Here is a 22,162-nt window from a genome sequence, read left to right on the forward strand (position 1 = left end):
TGCAGGACCGCCCTTTCCTGAAACCGCATTGGGGCTCCGCAAGCCTCTCCTCAGCGTGCCTGGCAAGGCGATGTTGAATAATCCTTGCCAGGACCTTTCCCGGCACGCTGAGGAGTGAGATGCCCCTGTACTTGTTACAGTCTGTGCGGTCCCCCTTCTTAAAAAGGGGGACCACCAGGGCATCCTTCCAATCCTGCGGAACCTGTCCAGTGGTCCAGACTGTTGTTATGATGTCATATAGGGCAGTCTGTGCACAAACGCCGCCGTTCCTCAGCATTTCGCTTGGGAGATCATCTCTGCCCGCTGCCTTTCCTGGTCTCAGACTCCGGATCGCCTTCAGTACTTCCTCAACAGATGGCACCTCAGCCAGCCACTCACAGGAGGTGACTTCTTCCAATATTTGAGGCACCGCAGCCTCAGCAGGGTCATCCTCACTTTGTGCCACGATGTTTTCCTGGCTGAGGGATTTTCCCTCCCCCAGGACCTCACAGAAATGCTCAGCAAATCTGCAAACCTGTTCCTGGGGGTCGGAGATTGGGTCACCGTTTTTCCCCTAATGATGGTAATAGGTGTGGCGCTGCAGATTACTTTTTTGATGGAGTTAAATAGAGATTTGTGATCACGGGCCACTGAGGCAGACTCCATCTCCTCAGCAACCCGCGACCACCACCCATCCTTGCAGCGCCTCACGGCTCTCCGAACCTCTGAGCGAAGGCTGCGGTAAGCCTCCTCATTCTCTGACGTGGGATTTTGTAGCCGATGACAGTGAGCCTGTCGCTTTTTCTCAACCATCCTGAACACCTCCTCTGTCAGCCAGGGTCTCTGGGGAGGTCTGGACCGCGTACCTAAAGCAGCCATTGCAGCTGCATGAGTCACAGTCCTAAACCTCGCCCATTTACCCTCGACATCAGGAGGAGTCGGGGACGATGCCAATCCCAGCCGCAAGCGATGATGAAATTCTCGCTTGCAACTTTCATCAGATAACTGAGACCAGGCCACTTTAGGTTGGAATGGGGTCCTGGGTGTACACCCACCACCGGAGAGGAAGAATGGCAGGCGCATCTTACAGATGACTAGTCGATGGTCAGAGAGCAGATCAGCTCCACGGTAGGTCTTGGTGTCAAGGACATGGGCTCGCATCCGCTGGTCCATCACTATGTAGTCCAGCAGATGTTCTTGCTTGGACCCGGCATGCATCCATGATGTTTTGTGGATGCGCCGATGCCGGAACAGCGTGTTGGTAATTACAAGCCCATGGGCTGCACAAAAATGTAGCAGCCTCCTACCGTTGTTATTGAGCTGATCTGGCCCATGCCCTCCAATCACTCCAGACCAGGTGCCAGTATCATGACCAACTCGGGCATTGAAGTCACCCAACATGATGACTCTATCCCGAGGGGCAACTTTAGCCAGCACCTGTGACAGGAGGTCATAGAAGGCATCTGACTGCATCCCTCCACGGATGTTCATCTTCGGTGGGGGCATAAATAACCACGACCACCATTCCTCGCCTCCGGTTGATGGGAAGGCGAGCCCAAAGTAGCCTGGGGCTTACAGCTTCCCACACCTCACCGCCATGCTCCCACACCCCCTTCATTCTTTTGTTCAAAAGAAGAGCCACATCCTGTTGTTTGGCAGTCTGCTGCCCCGAGTAGAGGACTGTCCACCCCTCATGGTGGCAGGAGTCAGAGCCGGTCCACCGGACCTCCTGAATGCCACATAGATCCAGGCGGTACCGGTCCAGCTCCCGACAGAGGAGTGGCAGCCTCTCCTCCGCAGTGAGCGTTCGAACATTCCACGTGGCCACCCGTAGTGGTTTTTCGTTGTTTCTGGAGGAGCCCCGAGGGTAGATATTCAATCTCCTGGCTCCGCCAATTGGGGTTTGGCCAGGAGACGTCATAGACACCTGGCCCCCCGGGGCCTCCGGCACAAGCTTATTAGTTATATACTTAATTCGCGGTTTAGTGGTAATTAATTGAAGGTGGAGGGGTTACCAGCCCCTCGCACCCGTCCAGAGCCCCCGTTTAGCCCCTGTGGTGGACACATATGCCATGAGGGGAGGAGCCAATCACAATTGGACCTCCCCCCACAGCACTGTCCACGACAGAGTTGCCCGTCCGGCACCGCGAGGAGGTAGAGGGTTGTTTTGCCAGACACCCCCACTAAACACACACATGCACCCACGTAGGGTCTCGTGGGGGGGTCACCTGATACCATGGGTTTTTACCCGAGGGGCCCCTAGTGGGGATGCCCCATGGTTTCCCAGTGCCAGGAGATTGCCCGACCCCCCACCCCCCCCCCCCCCCCCCCGCACGCCGAATTGCATTGCGGCCCCCGTGAATGAGCTTAAAATTGTATGGGCACGACGTAGCTCACCGAGCGAACCGCAAAGAGAACAAGTTTCATTTATTAGGTATAGCCCTGTGAGCCATGCAGCTCTTAAGTCGGGTGCAACCGCAACAAACTAAATATGAACAGAGGACATCTTAAAGCGACGACGCGCAACAGAAACATCCTGGATAAACCAGCAAATCTGAAAAAAAAACGTATTACAACGCTGTGTGCAAAAATCATAGTGTGATGCAAGTCAAACAATAACAACCATGAGACAATTTAGATGGACCATATGTTTTCGAAATCACCAAAAGAAAGCTATAAAAACAATGTACCAACAGTAATCATACTCTTTGGTTTTATTCGGTAAAGTCACATAGATAAAATAAAACAAAAATTAAAGAAAACAATTAAATCACGACGTTTTGGAGGCAACACAAGCTTCCGTCTTCAGGTGGAATAGTCACAGCAGAATATCTGTGTCAGGAGCACAGTTCAGAGATGACCGGGATTATATACAGGTTAAGGGGGGGGAGGAGTCAGTTAGGGGCGTGGGTGGGTGGGAGGGCTGGGTTAAGCAGCCTTTTAATAGACTGCAGGGGGTTCGAGGGGAGGGGGTGGTGTACTGCAAGAGAGCGGGTAAAACCCACTTCGCACTGCACGAGAGTGGGTAACACCCACCTTTTGTTATGCTGCGTGGGGGGTCGTGGGGAGGAGGAGACATGCTGCCTGTGCACAGCTCCATTTTTTGAAAGCGGTGACAAACGGCTGTTCAATTATAAGGTAGCTAAAGTTTGATAGACAACCACTGAGAAAAGGAAATGGTTGTACAAGAAATTAAAAGGCAGCTAACGTTTGACTTGATTTCTAACATATTTCCAGTGGTTGTTCAATTTGAAACCATCCTCTCGGTTGAAGTTGTGTCTGTGTTTGTAAATCTGGATGGCCTCGTGGACAAATCTCTGATAATAACCGGTAGGTTTGCAGAGTACCTTGGTATCAGAGAAAACAATATCATGATCACCCACAGAGTTGTAACAGTGATCAGCTACGGCAGAATAATTTGTTCTGCCGTGTTTCAAATCTGATTTGTGCTCGCGAATTCGGTCAGAGATATGTCGCTTCGTCTCCCCGATATAGCAGTCACCGCAGGTACAACTCAATTTGTAAACACCGAGGTACTGTAAGTCAGGAATAACATCTTTTACTGATGGGATCAGATCACGGATTTTGTGCACTGTGTTGAACCGGACCTGGATCTTGTGTTTGTTAAGAATTTTGGAAATCTTTTTAGTAACGCCTGCTATGTATGGTAACGTGATGATTTTGATCGGAGTGTCAAGTGGTTGTTTCTGTATGGTGGGAGAAACAGCTTGGCGGATGGTACAGTCAGAGTAACCATTCATCTTGAGGGCCAGATGTACATGTTTTAATTCACTGGTCAGGTGGTGTTTGTCAGAAATGCAATGAGCCCTATGGTATAACGTTTTGATGAGAGAATTCTTCTGAGTCGGGTGGTGGTGGGAATCAGGTTTCAAGTAGGAGTCTGTGTGGGTGGGCTTCCTGTAAACAGAATGTCCCAAAGAGCCATCAGCCCTTCTCTCAAACAGGACATCCAAGAATGGTAGCGTGCCATCTTTCTCTTTTCCTAGACCACATCAATTCCAGACACCCTTCCATCAAATTCACCATGGAAGTGGATAAAGATGTCAGCAGACCCCCCATACTCAAGCGTACACATTTGTGTTAAACCCCCTCTTCCCCCCTCCATGCGTACGTACTAAATGGATGGCCCCTTTCAATTTTCTCGACTTTGCACTCCGATCGCGTTTTTGTACTGTGTTGTAACGTTCTGATCTGCCCCCTTCTGGACATCTGTGAGAAAGAGCTCTATCGCTCATCAGATTCCTCTAGTATGAATACATATTCTAATTTATACGGGGTCCCTTGCCATGTCCCGACAATCTCCACGACTATCACAATACCACGCACCACTATCACCCCACCATCACCACACCATGCACCTTCAATTAGCACGTTTGGCTACGTACGGTGCGAAATAAGTCAACATTCATGCACAGGTTTCAGATCGACAACATAACAGTTTTCATTTAAAATGGGTAATGTCAAATTATCATTGGATGCGAAAACCTACGTGTTCAATTGAAAATTGCATTTTGTGTGTGTCAGCTCTTGCTAATGTTACAGCACTTTCCCTCATTGAGAAAAAGTACGCACTGATACATTGACTAGGCTCAAGTTTGTAATGCCTAGGCCTTAAAATAAAAAAATGAACAAATAATGTAGCTTAGTTAAAACACCTTAAGTGATTAATTCCCGTAAATGTTAATGCATTCACTGACAACGTAATTGGCCCAATGCCTGGTTCCCAAAGCATGATGATTACAGGTCTGGTATTATAATGCCTTTACAATTTCACAAAGTGTCAAAACACAGACATGGGCTTTGGGTAAATATATTATTAGTGGATTTCTCCTCGAAAGAGTGGTTGAAACCCGCCACCACCCGATACAGCAAACTAGTAAGGGTTCATCTTCTTTGGTTCTTTCAGTAAAGTCACGTAGAATGAGAATGAAATAATAAATTGATAAAATAACACAATAAAATTATCACGACGTTTCGGCCACAACACAAGCGGCCTTCGTCAGGTGAAGGGACGAGACTGTCTGGAGGACAGCGCTGGAGCGAACACAGCCAAGCTCAGACCACGACCTTTAAGCTGTGTGAGAAGAAACAGAGCGCCTTGACAAAGGAATTAGCATAGAATTTAGCATTGAAATAGCTAAGTGATTAGCTTGTGACTGGTCACAGAAATGGCTATGTTAAAGTCAAAGCATACACATCCACAGAGGCACCTAGTACAAATCAAACAGGAGAATTTAGCATTTAAATAACTGAGGGATTAGCTTGTGACTGGTCATAGAAATAGTTATGTTAAAGTCAAAGCCTACACATCTACAGAGGCACCTAGTACAAATCAAACAGGAGAATTTAGCATTGAAATAGCTGAGTGATTAGCTTGTGACTGGTCACAGAAATGGCTATGTTAAATTCAAAGCCTACACATCCACAGAGGCACCTAGTATAAACCAAACAGGAGAATTTAGCATTGAAATAACTGAAGGATTAGCTTGTGACTGGTCATAGAAATAGCTATGTTAAAGTCAAAGCCTACACATCTACAGAGGCACCTAGTACATGGACGCCAAAGGGGCTGCAATAAATCGACTATCATAGTAAACCGATGTGAAAAAACCTAAGTCTAAATTACATCAATATAATAAATGTACTCAATATATTCTACAATAAGCTGAGCTATTAACAGTAACTGGGTATACACTACACTATATAATGAATACTATATAGTAAACCAATAAAAAACTAAAATATAAATTACCTCAATGTTATCAATATACTCTATATATTCTCCAATCAGCTAAGCTACCAACAATAAGTCGTTATATATCACAATGCTATATGGCGAAAAAAGTGGGTGGATTCTTACCCTCAACTTTAGCACCACGGATAGCTACGAGCCCCGTTCAGACGGACGAGTTCATCCATGGTCGGAATGGAGGAGGGGGAGAGAGACAGCTGCGAGGCGCTGTTATACTCCATGTTGTAAACCATACCATTAACCGTGGTGTGAGAGGTATTAAGAGTCAATGCCAGCGAAAGAGCTGCGGTCTGAAGGTCATCGTGAAATACAATTAATTAAGAACGGAAATGGTTTACAACATCTTTCCAATGGTTACTAAGCCAGAATCCATCTTCTCGGTTGAAATTGTCTCTGTGCTTGTCGCGGTCTGAGCTTGGCTATGTTCGCTCCAGCGCTGTCCTCCAGACAGTCTCGTCCCTTCACCTGATGAAGGCCGCTTGTGTTGTGGCCGAAACGTCGTGATAATTTTATTGTGTTATTTTATTTTATCAATTTATTATTTTATTCTCATTCTACGTGACTTTACCGAAACAACCAAAGAAGATGAATCCTTGCAGTCACGAAAGCTTTAAATCGAAATAGTAAGGGTTGTCACGTAAACAGAACATGCCAATTCGTCACTCGTATAGAACACCGGTGTGTTGGAGAGCCAAGCCACAACATTTACAATCTGAGTATGACGTTTCGCCAGTAATTACAACTAGCTTCATCAGGCGACAGCCGGATTTGAGGGATGTTTATTGTTGCATTTATAGCTCCAGCAGCAAAGTACAAGGATGAGCAACACATACAAAGTCAACATCTTCCCTGTGTTTGAAGTGCTGGTTTATTTTTTTAAGAGAGCATGCATGACCAGGCCTCGAGAATGGGAAAATCATTGAATAGAGAATGATTCCATGTTCGATATAGCTATTTGATATACCATTAAATTACAATACTTCTTAAATAACCATTGTATTACTATTTAAATAAGTTATCATCATCTTTCAACAAAGTGATGTATTAAAATATAGTGACCACAGTGACTGTTCATTCATTTCTGAATCCGCTTGTCCTGGTGAGGGTCACTGCGGCAGCATGTTGAGTCGGGCAGTCCAAAACCTCCCTTTCCCTGGCGACAAATTCTTGCTCTTCCTGGGGAATTCCCAGGCGTTCCCAGGTCAGCCGAGCGACAAAGTCCCGCCAGTATGTCCTCGGCCGGCTCCAGGGTCTTCGGCCAGTGGGACGTGCTTGGTAGAGTTCCAGGGGGAGTCTACCAAGGGAGCATCCTTACCAGATGCCCAAATAAACTCAACTGGTGCTCTTGATTCGGAGTAGGAGCGGCTCGACTGAGGCTCTCCTGGATTACCGAGCTCCTCACCCAATCATAGAGAGTGAGCCCGGCAACCCTGTAGAGAAACCGTATTTAGACCCCTTGTACCCGCGATCTTATCCTTCTGGTCATTACCCAAAGCTCATGACCATAGGTGAGGATGGGAACGTATATAGACTTGTAAACCGAGACCTTTGTTCGAGAACTCAGCTCCCGCTTTACTACCACTGAAGCGTGCAGTGCCAGCAACACTGTGGATGCCACACCGATTCGCTGGCCGATCCCCCGCTCCCACTTACCATTACTCACAAAAGAAACCCGAAGGTACTTAAACTCTCCACTAAAAGCAGCTGTCCCCCTCTCACCTGGAGAGCACGATCGACCATCTCCCGGGAGTGAACCATGACCTCAGATTTGGAGGTGCTGATGCTCATTCCAGCCGCTTCACACTCGGCACCAAACCATTCAAGTGCACTCTGGAGATCACAGTGTGACAAGGCAAAGAGGACAACGTCACCTCCATGCCCCCGTACTGGATACTCTCCATAGCTTGGATGCACCTTGATATCCTGTCCATAAAAATCACAAACAGGAGTGGAGACATAATGCACCCTTGGCGGAGTCCAACATCCACGGTGAATGACTTTGATTTAACACCAAGAATATGGACACAGCTCTCACTCTGGGAATAGACGGACCAGATAACACACAAAAGCAGCAGCGGTGCATCATACTCCTGCAGCACCTCCCACAAGACATTGCGGGGAACATGGTAATACGCCTACTTCAAGTCTACAAAGCAGCAGTAGACTGGAGAAGCATATTCCCATGACCCCTCAAATATCTGTGAAAGGGAAAAGAACTGGTCCATTGTTCCACGACCATGATGGAATCTGCATTGTTCCTCCTGAATCTGAGGCTCGACCACCGAGCAGGTCCTCCTCTCCAGCACTCTGACATAGGCTTTACCTTAGATGCTGAGGAGTATAATCCCTCTGGTCCCCTTTCTGAAAAATGATAACCATGACCCCAGTTTGCCAATCCAGAGATACTGTACCCGCCTTTCATGCAACATTGAAGAGGCGTGTTAACCACGACACTCCTACACTGTCCAGCGCTTTCAACAACTCTGGGCGAATCTCGTCCACCCCAGCAACTTTGCTGCTATGAAGGCCCTCGTCCGCCGCAGCAACTTCAGCAGCCGTGATGGATCCGACCTCCACAGCTGTTTCCAGGACTGCCTCCTGAGAAGACGGCATGTCCACCAGGTTAATGAGCTCCTCAAAGTGTTCCTTCCACCTCTCCACTATCTCCTTATTTGAGTTCAATGTTACGCCAACCTGAGAACAGCTTGGGCCATGTCCTGTCGACCCCTCCTAAGGTGTCGGATGGTTTGCCAGAACATCTTTGAGGCTGCCCGGTAGTCCCTTTCCATGGCCTCTCCAAACTCCTCCCATGCCCGGGTTTTCATCGGTACCTCTAAATCGATTCGAGAGACCTTTTTTCCGAGCATAGCTCGGAAAGCCTCCTTCTTCAACTTGACAGCTTCCCTCACCCCTGATGTCCACCAGCAGGTCTTAGGGTTGCCGCCATGACAGGCACCAACTGCCTTCAGGCTTTTTGCAGCTGCATCGACAATCAAGGTCCTGAAAATCGTCTACTCGGACTCAATGTCCATGACCACCCCTGGAGCATAGGAGAAATTTTCTCGGAGGTGGAAGTTGAAATCTTTCTGCACTGGGTTTTCCGCCACATATTCTCAAAAAACCTCCATTATTCGTTTGACCCAACCACGTCTCTCTGGTTAGTGCCCCTGGACTGTTTAGGAACAAAATGTCAGTTTGGAAAATTACTCAACCCATACAAATATTAAAAGAGGGTAATTTTCATTCGTTTACAGCAAATAGTTTATTCCAAGTCTTTGTAAAAACTAATGAAGTGCTTCATCAACGTTACTCTTATAACACCAAATTGATGTTACTGGTGGACCCAATATACAGAAGACTCTCGATTATCTGCACTAATGACGGGGAGGATGGCCGCAGATCTTTCAAAATCGTGGGTAATCCAAAAATATCCATTTTCCGCGGATCTCTGTCAAAAAACACAAATTTAGGGATGAATTAAAAACAAATACTAACAATCGATCGATCAATGCGCGTGCTCAGTGATAACACTGGCCTGCTCCCGTGCAGAAGACTCCGCCCACTAAGTAGATAACAGAGCCACGCCAATAAACATCAATCAAACTCTATCCACTGTTGTAATGCTATGCAACTACTGTACTGTAGAACAATAATGTGGATTTCGGATTAACTGGAGCACATTTCTTCGGTTTAAGCACTTGACTTGTAAAAACAATTTCCAAGAATAACAATATAAAACTGTTTTTACATTATTGGGCCTAAGGGGAAATCCATGAGTCATTAATTCATGTAAAAATCTCAGGTGTGCGGTTAATCCACAAATCGGACAAACCACATGTGGATAATCGAGAGTCTACTGTATATGGATAGCGCTTGCCATCAGGGATGGTCAATTGGGCTTAAAGGCAATGCCAACGAAACTCATGAAGACAAAAAATATGCAATTGCAAGCGCTATGGAGATGCAACCAATACAGGGTCGAAGTTGTAGAGGGAGACCAAGGATGCAATGTAACGATGCGGTGGAATTACATTTGAGGGCAGTTGGATGCTCCTTAAATAAATAAGAGGCACAGAATAGAAGAAGCTTCTTGAAAAAGAAGGCAGTAAACCATCACAGCTCAGCACTGCGGATCCCAGGCTGCAGGAGCCTGCGACTGAAAATTATGCAGATGGCATTACGGAATGTGCGGTTGAAGCCGCCGTAGAGGAACGGGTTGATGGCCGAGTTGACGTGCCCGATCCAGTTTAGCATCTCCCACACCACGGGCTTTGTCGTGTAGTTCAAGTAAGGATCGATGACGATGGTGCCAAAGAACGGCGCCCAGCATATCATGAAAATGCCCAGGATGATGGACACGGTCTTGGTGGCATTGTGCTCTCGCTTCATGGCTGCCCACTGCTGCTTGTTGAAGCCCAGCGCGGTCTGGCCCAGCATCCCATGCTGTTGGGCACCAATGGAGTGGGCCTGCTTGCGGGCGATACGGTAGATCTTGGCATACGTAACTGTCATGATGCCCATGGGCAACACGAAGCTGAAGAAGGCCCCGCAGCTCAAGAACACCTTGTTCGTGAAGAAGATGCAGTTGTCGGGACAGGTGCGTTCGGCCACCATCTCCTTGATGCCGATGACGATCCAGTCCAGCATGATGGGCACCACGTAGAGCAGTGAGCCAAGCCACGTGGCTGCGAGTGCTATGACTGCAGTCCTTCTCGTGAAGCGCTCTTGGTAGTGGAAGGGGTCACAGATGGCCAGGCAGCGGTCGTAGCCGATGCAGCAGAGGTGCATGGTGGAGGCAGTGGGCAGGAAGGCATGTAGGAAGTGGTGCACCTTGCAGAACGCATGGCCGTAGAACCAGCAGTTGTAGACGCACTGGTTCATGTAGAAGGGCATCACCACCACGCCGACCAGGATGTCGGCCACTGACAGTGAGAAGGTGAAGACGTTTGGTAGCACCTGCAGCTGCTTGAAGTAGAGGATGGCCGCGATGATGAGGGCATTGCCGAACATGTTCAAGATGATGGACATGATCATGGCGATGAGGATGATCTCTGCGTATTCAGGGGGGACAGTAGGCTGCCGGCACACCAGGTTGAACTGTGTCAGGACACAGTGCGACTGGAACGTCCCATTCTGAACCGACGAGTTTAAGGCAAGTGCCGGGCTTGCATATTTGCCCATGTACATTTGCTTTAAAATATTTGAACTCTACAGCTGTGATGTCCAACAACTTGAGGCGTGGCCACTCCCTCTGTTGAATACAAATATGACAAGGTATAAAATGCGCAAGACTTAAATGGCTGAAAACTCAGCCCATGGATGGTAAAATGTTCCTCGTGGCACTTGAGACATAGCTAAAAAAAACGGGACAATAACTATTCCTCTACTTTAGGTATTGCGATTAAATACCTCTGGATCAGTCACTTCATGAAACTTATGAATCTTCTTGAAGATTACAGAGGTCTAAATGATATTCGGAGAATAAATCTCCATGTGCATTCCCTTGACAACACGGGTGAAAGAAATGCTATTCCAAAGAAACAGCACGGGCAAAATGTAAATCTTAAAGGCCTCAGAAAGTGTTATTTTCAGCTTGTTACAGCTTTCTTTGTAGACTGATGAACCAGCGCTTACAATTTTAGTCAAGTAACTCACTTTCTGGCGGTCAGTCGCCTCCTCATCACTCTTCTGTGGCTACTACCATGGCACAGATATTGGTAGTGTGCCGCTATAGACCGCCTAGTGGGAAGGATGTTGAAGCTGCATCTGCACTGAGATAACTTTTTGGGGGCCTCCCTAAAGGTGAAATAGTTTTAGTGGGTGATCTAAATTGGAATTGGCTAAACCCGCCGGCCGTGGCCACAAATTTTACAGATTAATTTAACCCGTTTCAATCAATAAATGTCCCCACAAGACCCAACCTAAAAAATCCGGGAAAGTCATCTCTGCTTGACGTCCTATTGACAAATGCCCCTCACAATTTCACACTGACTGGTGTTCTGGGTAATAACCTTAGTGATCACTCCTTCACTTTTGGTGTGAGATCATCAGCCAGACCCAAAGCCCCCCCTAAATTGGTTGAGAAGCACTCTATGAGACACTTCAGCACTCAGGCATTTACTAATGATGTGCTTCACTTGGATATTGACAAGGTCTGTGATATCCCCAACCTGACTCCGGCTTGGGAGACCTTCAGGTACACGTTTCTCCAAATTCTTAACAAACATGCTCCATTGGTTAGATTTAAAACTAAAGGTAACCGCCCACCATGGTTTGATCCTTTGATTAAAAAGCTCATGAAAACTAGAAACAAGGCTTGGGCATGTGCTCAGAAAAGTAATTTGGTCAATGACTGGCTAGAATACAGGATTTTAAGGAATAGATGCGTCAAAAAAATACGGCATGCAAAAAATGCTTACTTTTCCTCCACTCTCCTGGAATCACATGGAAATGCCAGGATTTTCTGGAAAACAATCAAATGTATCGAAAAGGCATCCAAAACAGACAATCTGCCCGTTGAGCTTAATCGAAATGGGGAATATTTTTCAGATCCCCAAAAAATAGTTGACAATTTTAATCTTCATTTTTCTGAAGCTGGTAATCTTTTTGATAATGTATTGGGAGTCACCCCTGCTCATGCAAATTCCTACACCCCTGTCCAAACATTAAACGAATTTAGTTTCCAGCCAATCCACGAAAGTAATGTTCTGAAACAACTGTCCTACCTCAAAGGGTCCTCCTCTACCGGAGCAGATAGTATTCCTGTCTTTGCTCTACTAACTGTTGGTCACCTAATATACAAACCTATAGCCCATATTTTCAACCTGTCCATCAACGAAGCATCAGTTCCTCTACAATGGAAACATTCCTATGTCCGTCCACTTCACAAAGGGGGCCCTAAAGATAATCCAAATAACTACCGACCTATCTCAATTTTGTCCCCGTTGATGAAAATTTTTGAAAAATGATTGACCTACCAAATTAGCAGTTTCCTGTCCACCAACAATCTACTACATCTAAAACAATCTGGGTTCCAAAAAAAATACAGCACCACATCTGCTGCATTAGACTCTCTGAATCACATTTACAGCAGCCTTGATAATAAGCATTACTGTTCTTGTCTTTTTCTAGACCTGTCCAAAGCTTTTGATACAGTAGACCACAACACTTTGCTTAGTAAACTAAGTTGCCTCGGTTTTTCCAAAAACGCAGTAAAATGGTTACAAAATTACCTCTTTTCTCGCACCCAAACTGTATTCACAGATGGTTGGAGGTCAAACAGTGTTAAAATAACAAAAGGGGTTCCACAGGGTTCCATCCTCGGCCCCCTTTTGTTCTCTCTTTATGTCAATGACTTGGGCACTGACCTGGATCATTCCAGGGTAAATCTTTTTGCAGATGACACGATACTGATTACTGCTGGCCACTCTCCGGATGACGTGATTGCTAAGCTACAGGGTGATTTCAACAAACTACAACATCAGCTAGTTGCTCTTAAACTAGTCCTGAATACCTCCAAAGCCAAGGTGCTATGCTTCTCACCAGGACTAAAGCAGGAAGTTATTTTTGCCCAATTACATTCCTTAAATAATTGTTAAATAGAGCAAGTCAAGATCTATAAGTATCTTGGGGTCATCCTGGATTCAAAACTGAATTTTGAAGATCACATTGATTATATTGATAAAAAGACAAAAATTGGTTTTCTGTATCGACACAAGCACTGCTTCCCCCCAGTGTTCCGTTTGGAATTGATAAAAGCTACAATACTGCCTCTACTTGACTACTGTGACATCGTGTATAAATCAGCCCCAAGTACTGTACTGAAGAAGCTTGATTTCATCTATCACTCGGCCTTAAGATTTACATTGAACTGCCCATATAGGACTCACCACTGTGATCTCTACATTGGGTCAAACTTAACATCTCTTAATGTTCGACGGCTTGTGTACCAGATCTTATTTATTCACGATGTACTTACAAAAAAATCCGCAGACTACCTACTGGATCTCTTCTCTGTTTCAAAGAACAAATTTGACCTCAGGTCTTCGCTCATTTACCAGCTTCACATTCCCTATTGCCGTAAAAAACTGGAGGAAGGGCCTTTGCTATTGATGCATCCAGGGTCTGGAATGCTATTGCCAATAAACTGCAACTTGAATCGCTACCAATGAGATATTCTCTCAAAACTGCTCTAGAGGAGTTGTACACCCCTAGCTGCCACTGCTATTCATTGTTGTAAAATAAAATAAAATGTTTCGCTCTGGATGACGCTGCAAAATATTATCTGTATTTTGATTTAGCGTGCTTATCTTAAAGGTGCATTGAAAAATTTGATACTCCGACCGATGCTTCTGTTGTTGTGGAGTAACTCATGCAGCCAGCTCGGGCTCTATGGTTTGGTGTTACATGTTATTTATGTAGTTTATCGTAAAAATTCGGTAACAGTCCTTGTGATCACTGTTACGTTGCAATTATGGCTTTATTTTTTGGTGATTTGGAAAAGTTTTTGGTTTGGACATGTTTTTTTGTTGTAGTACGGAGTTAGACTGATGGCCTTAATCTAAGTTTTTGTGGTGGTTGTTGTTTGACTTGCATCCCACTGGGATTTTTTGCACACAGCGTTGGTGTACGGTGCTTTTTTCAGGAATATTTTTGCTGTTTTTTTTTTCCATGGATTTTCTGTTTGCACAGTCACATAGTCACTTTAAGATGTTTTTCTTGTTCGTGTTTTTGTTTTTTGTTTGTTGTGGTTGCACCCGATTCAAGAGCCGAATGGCTCACAGGGCTATACCAAAATAAACTGAACTGAAACTGAACTGAACTACCTTAATGGTAAGCTTGCCTCATTGATTCTTCTACCCATGTTGAGTACTCGGTCTCGCAGACTTTTTCGTGTCATCCATTGTGTGTCCAGCCACCACATTGCCGGTCACAAGTACTCACTCACACATCCACTCACTCACGCACCCACTCACCGCACTGCAGGTCACAACACTTCCCTTTCTGTCTCTTCCCCCGCACTGCTCCAATTTGGAATACCCTACTCCCATCACTGTCTGCTTTCCAAAGTTCTCACAATAACCTTTTGTAAAATTCAATAAACCTATTTCAGCTTTAATAGTGCTGTTTGTTACTGGCTACTTGTAAATGACACCGTCGATGAATGATTTCCATGAAATGTTTCTCAAGGTTATTAATCCAGGTTATGGACTATAACAGTTCATTTAAACCTATATTTGAGCTGACCTATCCAATTGTTTTCGTAACCGAACCTCCGATTCGCACGGTTGGCTACGTACGGTGATAAATAAGTTCAACATAATCCAGGATTGCAGACTCCAGGATTCAGTTTTCTACTCATCTAAAAAGCCTAAGCACCATACTCGACCAGAATATGCCATTTGCTCACCATATAGTTAAGTACTTTGTTTTTTTTCGGTAAAGTCACGTAGGTATAAAATAAAATGAAAACTAAATTAAATCACGACGTTTCGGGCGCAACACAAGTGTCCTTCTTCAGGTGGGGACAACATAGCGAAAGCACAAACGCTTAAGTGCGTCTCAGAGATGGCTGTGAGGAGGGATTATATAGTCGCGGGGCATGGAGGGAGGGGGAGGGCCATGGTGAGTGTGGGGGCGGGGTGTGGGCTGGAAGGCAAAGTTGCGAAACCGAGGGTGCGCTGGAAGGCAACTGGTGGAGCCGAGACTGAGGCTTTGTGATGTAGATGGCTGAAGTAGATAAGCCAGCTAGGATTAAGCCGCATTTTGCGCTGGTTAGGCACTACCTCACCAACACTTACTTAACCTGGAATGGTACCTTCTACAAACAAAATGAGGGCACCCCTATGGGTTCCCCCTTGTCACCAGTGATAGCCAATGTTTTCATGGATAAATTTGAAACGGACGCCATCCAGACATCCACCCTGCGTCCTTCCCTGTGGAAGAGATACGTGGATGATACTTTCGTCATTTGGCCACATGGCCTCCCAGCATTGAACCAATTTCTAGACTACATCAACTCCATACACCCGTTCATCAAATTCACCATGGAAGTGGAGAAGGATGGCAAGCTACCATTCCTGGATGTCCTTTTTGAGAGGAGGGCCAATGGCGCTTTGGGACATTCTGTCTACAGGAAGACTACCCACACAGATTCCTACCTGAAGCCTGATTCCCACCACCATCTGGCACAAAAGAATTCCCTCATCAAAACACGATACCATAGGACCCATTGCATCTCTGACCAACACCACCTGGCCAGTGAATTGGAACATGTACATCTGGTCCTCAAGATTAACGGATACTCGGACCGTGCTATCCACCAAGCTGTTTCTCCCAACGTGGAGAAACAACCCACTGAGACTCCGATCAAAATCATTACGTTGCCATAGATAGCAGGCGTTATTAAAAATATTTCCAAAATTCTAACCAAACACAAGATCCAGGTCCGATTCAGTACAGTACACAAGATCCGTGATCTGATCCCATCCGTAAAGGATGTCATTCCTGACTTACAGTACCCTGGTGTCTACAAACTGAGTTGCACCTGTGGGGATTGTTACATCGGGGAAACGAAGCGACATATTTCTGATCACATTCACGAGCACAAGTTGGATCTGAAACATGGCAGGACGGATTCTTCGGCCGTAGCCGACCACTGTTGTAATGCTGCTGGTTCTCATGACATTGTGTTCTCCAATACCAAGGTGCTCTGCAAGCCTCCTGGATACTACCAGAGATTTGTCCATGAAGCCATCCAGATATACAAACATAGACTTCAACTGAGATGATGGATTCAAATTTAGCAATCATTGGAAAGATGTAATTAACCGAGTTAAACTTTAGCTACCGGGCAGTTTACTGCTACACAGCCGGTTTAGATTTCCTGTCATGAACATATCCATATTCCCAGTCTGTTACACCCAGTTTCACACACTACCATCGCCATGGTAGTGTGTACCACAAGTTGTTTTTTAGCTTGCACATTTTAGTTTGAACACCATACGTTGTTATCCTGCGCATTGCTAACTTACCCACCTGGCAGCATAACAAAATGCGGCTTAATCCTAGCTGGCTTATCTACTTCCGCCATCTACATCACAAAGCCTCAGTCTCGTCTCCACCAGTTGCCTTCCAGCGCACCCTCGGTTTTGCAACTTTGCTTCCCAGCCCACACCCCGCCCCCACACTCACCATGCCCCCCCCCTCCCTCCATGCCCCGCAACTATATAATCCCTCGTCACAGCCATCTCTGAGACGCACTTAAGCGTTTGTGCTTTCGCTACGTTGTCCCCACCTGAAGGATGCTTGTGTTGCGCCCGAAACGTCGTGATTTAATTTAGTTGTTTTCATTCATTTTATTTTTTACCTACTTGACTTTACCGAAAAAAACAAAGAGTATGAATCCTTGCAGTCACGAAAGCTTCAAATCTCGAATAGTTAGATCCTGCAATTTTCATACCAGGGCTCTATGACACATTCGGCCAATACGGTGGCATGTGGGATAGTATTGGTAAGGCTCGCTGATTGCAACTTACTACTCTACAGGATGTCTGGAAAAAACATTAGCAAGTTGCAACGTACTCAACTAAACGGATAACACAAAACCAGTGGAGAGGTGGGGGAGGGGAAGTCGCGCATCTCTTTGCACGTGTACCGCTAGATGAGAGGTAATGGGCGAGGCTTTGTGACGTCATCATCATGCTGATCCAAGTCAAGCTGGGTGTCTTTTTAAAGGGGCCAGAGTAATTGGCCACAAAGATAGTCAACTAGAATGATTTTGACTGACTTAATTGACTAATAGTCTCAGCTCTACACACGAGAACTGTCAAACTGCCCTGTGTTTAGAAAGCCTTGCGCTGCCCTCGATGTAAGCCCCTCAAAGTGAAGGTGCAGATGTGAGAGGTGGAAAGGGTGTTACAGACACTGCCCTCTGCTGGCAAAATATGCAACTGAAATCAAGTACAGTAGTCCCTTTATTAAGTGACATTGGTGAACGGTTTTTTCATTTAACCTTTCGCCTCCCATAGTACCCCATAGTTTCGACTAATGTAAGACATTTTGATTGATGGTACGTTTACGTTATGCACGCGGGGGACAATTTCGGCCAATCCAAACGCAAGTAAGTCGTGCTGAGTCATGCCCTCAGCCAATCAGTGACGCCCATTTATGAGCGTTTAGACCTCAACTGGCTTTGTTTACAGGACAGGGATTCCTCTACTTACCAACGAGTTAGGTTCCACAGGTCTATTTATAAGTCGATTTGTTCATGAGTCTTACTCCTGTCGATTTCAAACATGTTGTGCGGCATGTACACTAAACATGGGGAATGGCTTTAAAAGTTGTAATATCTCCTGTAGATGTAGATGCCACTGGTTATTGATGTTCTGCAGATGTAGATGCCACCACCGACATCTATTGCGTAGCGGATGAACTTTCGACTCCCGGTCCGAACAGGCAACTGGACATATGAACAGGTTTGTTCGTATCTCTGAAAGTCCGTAAGTCGAATATTCGTAAGTAGAGGAGTCCAAGTACATCTTCTATTTTGGCAGTGGAAACAGCTATCTTGCAGACTCAGTGGTTTTTATTTATTTTTATACTTATAAATAAATGAATTTGGTTTTCGTGGAATGCATTAAAAACGGTAACCAGACTACTGTACTCGACGAATTGAATAACACACCAACTTAAACATAACACACTTTAGTCAAATAACATTTTCCCGTTGAATTCAGAGCATCATCACAAAGATAACCTTAACTGTTTTAAAACAGACAAGTATGAGGCGATTACACCATACAAACTGCAGGGAACTTAAAACAACTATGGTCTGCATATAAAGTGAGTTACGATTCAGAATAAGAATATGTATTTATACTGCAGGAGGAATCCGATTAGCTTTAAAGCTCTTTTTCACAGATTTCCATTAGGGGCGGGTAAGAACGTTACAACAAAAAACAATACAAAAGCATGATAGTAGTGCAAAGTACAAGATATGTAAACAGAGCACTCAAATACATACAAATACAACTAAACCATCGCCATACTACCAGACAAGCCCACTGAGGTATTAACTTATTTTACAGAAGCGACCTATCACAAATGATAGCTCAACAAAGTGGCTTATCATTTAGATATTTATCGCAGCGCAGATAAATAATTAAAGTAATGTCTATGCATGTTTCTAAATGTGGAGATAAAAACCGAAGGCCACGGATAAAAAAAAAATCCACGTGACCACGGGGAGAGCATACAAACTCAAAATATACAGGCGTCAGGGTCGGGACCAAACCCCCGACCTCCTGCATACCAGCCGAGGAAGATAACATCACACCACGCTGGCGTTCAGACTATTGACCTCCTCGTGATTCCAATAAACTCCAATTCAATTGGATTGCATTATATCCATATTGATTTGTAAATGTAACCGGGGGCCCCAAGTATCCCGCTCTCTGGCTGCTACCTGCCAGCTGTTCTGCTCCCTACGAGTCATGCCGAGAAGGCATTGAGAAGGGTGACGATGAGCCACAGTGCGGCTTCATTCACCTGCTCAAGGGAATCCTGCTCAGAAGACACGAATCTCCATCACGATGTAACACATACTTAACACGCTCACGCACAATGCAAATTTTCACACACACACATTCCGGATTGCATCTAGCCGTCCAGTCGCTGTGACTGGCTGCATCTCATTGATTGTTTCCGCGACAGCCTGGCAGGTGGGCCACGCCTTATCCTGACTCGTGCATTATGTTGATGAGGGCAGTCATATGGACGCCTAGATGGCGTGCCGTTCACGTTGAAGTGAACTGGACATCCAGACTGCACCAATTACGCCGAACTTTGGGTGTTGGATTTGGTTCATCTCCATATATATAAAAGGCAAAGTTGTGATTGTGTGTCTGTTCAAAATGTTTAGCGTACTTCCCGACATGCAACAAACTTGAAATTTGCCATGTGGGTACTTTCCAGACTGTACACCATGCAAAAATTATAAAAATACACTTCTTTTTTTTGGGGGGGGGGGGGAGCTCAATAATGCATTTTTTTTTGCACGGCAGTGAGCTGTGACGTCACATCTCTGTCACGTGACCCGCGCATGTGGAAGCGTAACGCATTGTAGTGTAGTGGTTAGCGCGCTGCGCTACGAACCCCGCGACCCGAATTCGATTCCTGCTCATGGCCACCACCGGTGACGATTAGTTTAACCGGTCCTGGGCCTCCCCTAGGTCGACTAAGCCTCAAACGAGTAGCTAGTGTGGTGTGAACATCGCCACTGGGGGGACAAAGGCGGCCGGGCGTGGTGCTGTCACCCACCCCTCGTGTACCGTGCCGGCCTTCATAGGTGCTCGCTAACAGCACTTGCCCCCTACAGTCTTTTCTTCTTTTCTTTTTCTTAACTACCCGGCTTCGCCCGGGACTTGGATTCACCACGCCCGGCCGCCTTTGTCTCCCCAATGGCGATGTTCACACACCACACCAGTTACGCATTTGAGGCTGAGTCAACCTAGGGGAGGCCCAGGACCGGTTCAAATAATCGTCACCGGTGCTGGCCGTGAGTGGGTATCGAACTCAGGTGGCCGGGTTCGTAGCGCAGCGCGCTAACCACTACACTACTGCTCCAAAGACAAAGATCCCCCATATAGCTTGTGGTGGCAGGGTGGTTGTGTGTTGAGGTGAAATCGACAAGTATGGGCGCGTCGTCTCGCTTAACGAACGAGATACGTTCCACAAAAAAATTGCTCGGTGAGTGAATACTCGTTCAACGATCGTCGTGTTCCCATTGACTCACTCACATGTTAAAAGCTGAGCCTACTTTTCAGCCCCAAAATGTTTCCAATCTTTAACTTTTTCTATGGCAGAAATACGAATTTTATTTTTAAAATTAAGTAATGACATCAAATGTAACACTTACCACACATGAAGAACCACAGTAAAAGATCCCCCATAGTAGCCTTAACAGACTGTTGGGGCAAGTGTTGTTAGCGAGCAGCACCTTTGAAGGCCAGTAACAGCACACAAGGGGTGGGTTGCCAGCACCACACCCGGACGCCTTTGTCTCCCTCGTGGCGTTGTTTACACACCGCACCAGGTACTCATTTGAGAATGAGTCGACCTAGAGGATGCCCAGGACCGGTTCAAATAATCGTCACTGGTGTTGGCCGTGAGCGGGATTCGAATTCAGATCGTCGCGTTCGAAGCGCTGCGTGCCAACACCTGCGCCACCGCTCCCACCACCACCCGTGTCACATGAACATGCACCCTAGTCCCGTGCTGTCAATCCACTGCTGGATAAGGGCCACTCCAGGCCGTAAAGCTTGTGGTGACTTGATTGGCCACACTTCACACTCGGGTTGCCACCTTGTTCCAGGTTTTCCCAGGATCTTTCCTCTCTTTCCCATCTGAGAAATCTGTAGGTCTTCCCGGGACATTCACCGGCATTGTCAGTTGCCTCGCAAACAACAACAGACCGCCTTCAGAGACAAAGCGTGTGCATGTAGTTCCCTCTTCCGGTATTGAAATATTCCCCCTGCAACAGCTTCACAATCAACTTCTGCTTTCGGTTTGCGTTTACGGTTACCACACACATTGTCGTGCGCAGAACCTCAACTCTGTGCGATCTCGTTTGGCCACAAATTCACATCAGCCTCTATACCGGGGTGTGCCGAACTCCAGTCCTAGCGAACCCACGCTTTATGCTACATCTTTCCGCACTTACTAATTTACTCCCACTCAAATATAAACTCAGCGTTTTCACGCCGCAAGTGCCCGATGAGTCGAGTAAATGACACATAACAAACGCGTGCTGATCACACGTAGTGCCGTAATCTTTTTGGATTGAGAACGTTTTACATCTGCCGCAAAACTGGCTTAGACTCGACGATGTCTCTCGAACTTCTACCAGTAAACTGGTTACTGGTCTTCGGTCCGGAGACCCCGACACTGCGCTGGCCGTACTGCGCGAGGTTTGCGCGCGCGTGCAGCAGGAGCTGATTGCACAGTGGGCTGTGGATTGCAAACGGTGTCGTTTGGGGTCCATTCAGGCTGCTACATGCACTGCTCTTGTGAGATAGGACAGAGTGGACTGGTGCAGACCCTTGTAGAGAAGTGGGCGTTTGTACGTAATCTTGTGTTTGATCGGCAGCCAATGTAACTCGTCAATGTCGTGATGAGAACAAACTTTCACTTGCGAACTATCAGGCGATCCGCAGCATTTAACACCGACTCCGACTTCAGCAGAGGCAGATTCACAGCCGAAGATGCCGTTTGCGATCGTCCACGCGCGACTGGTAACGACCGCATCCTCGATCTCCACGGTCAATGCACGACGGACGGTGCGCAATTATCGAAACTAATAAAAGCAGTCTGGTCAAGCGCCTGATGTGAGCAGGTGAACGTCAGCTCAAC

The 22,162-nt window shown here is 46.2% G+C and overlaps 1 protein-coding gene across 1 annotated transcript; it reads right to left on the minus strand.

Annotated features, from left to right (window-relative positions):
* Positions 1–6,182: 6,182 nt before the first annotated feature.
* On the minus strand, positions 6,183–22,143 carry LOC116944677 (trace amine-associated receptor 365-like). Its single transcript, XM_076068402.1, has 2 exons — positions 19,301–22,143; positions 6,183–11,003 (listed from the first exon to the last, which is right to left on the minus strand). The coding sequence occupies exon 2, from the start codon at positions 10,937–10,939 to the stop codon at positions 9,866–9,868; it is 1,074 nt and encodes a 357-aa protein (XP_075924517.1). The 5' UTR covers positions 10,940–11,003; positions 19,301–22,143; the 3' UTR covers positions 6,183–9,865.
* Positions 22,144–22,162: the final 19 nt, after the last annotated feature.

Source organism: Petromyzon marinus, chromosome 21 (assembly GCF_048934315.1).
Source record: "Petromyzon marinus isolate PM22_M1 ecotype Great Lakes invasive population chromosome 21, UKy_Petmar_22M1.pri1.0, whole genome shotgun sequence".
NCBI classification, from domain to species: domain Eukaryota; kingdom Metazoa; phylum Chordata; class Hyperoartia; order Petromyzontiformes; family Petromyzontidae; genus Petromyzon; species Petromyzon marinus.

Bases quoted from the DNA above. Each gene is read 5' to 3' on its own strand.
- LOC116944677 (XM_076068402.1), bottom strand. From the start codon at position 10,939: ATGTACATGGGCAAATATGCAAGCCCGGCACTTGCCTTAAACTCGTCG.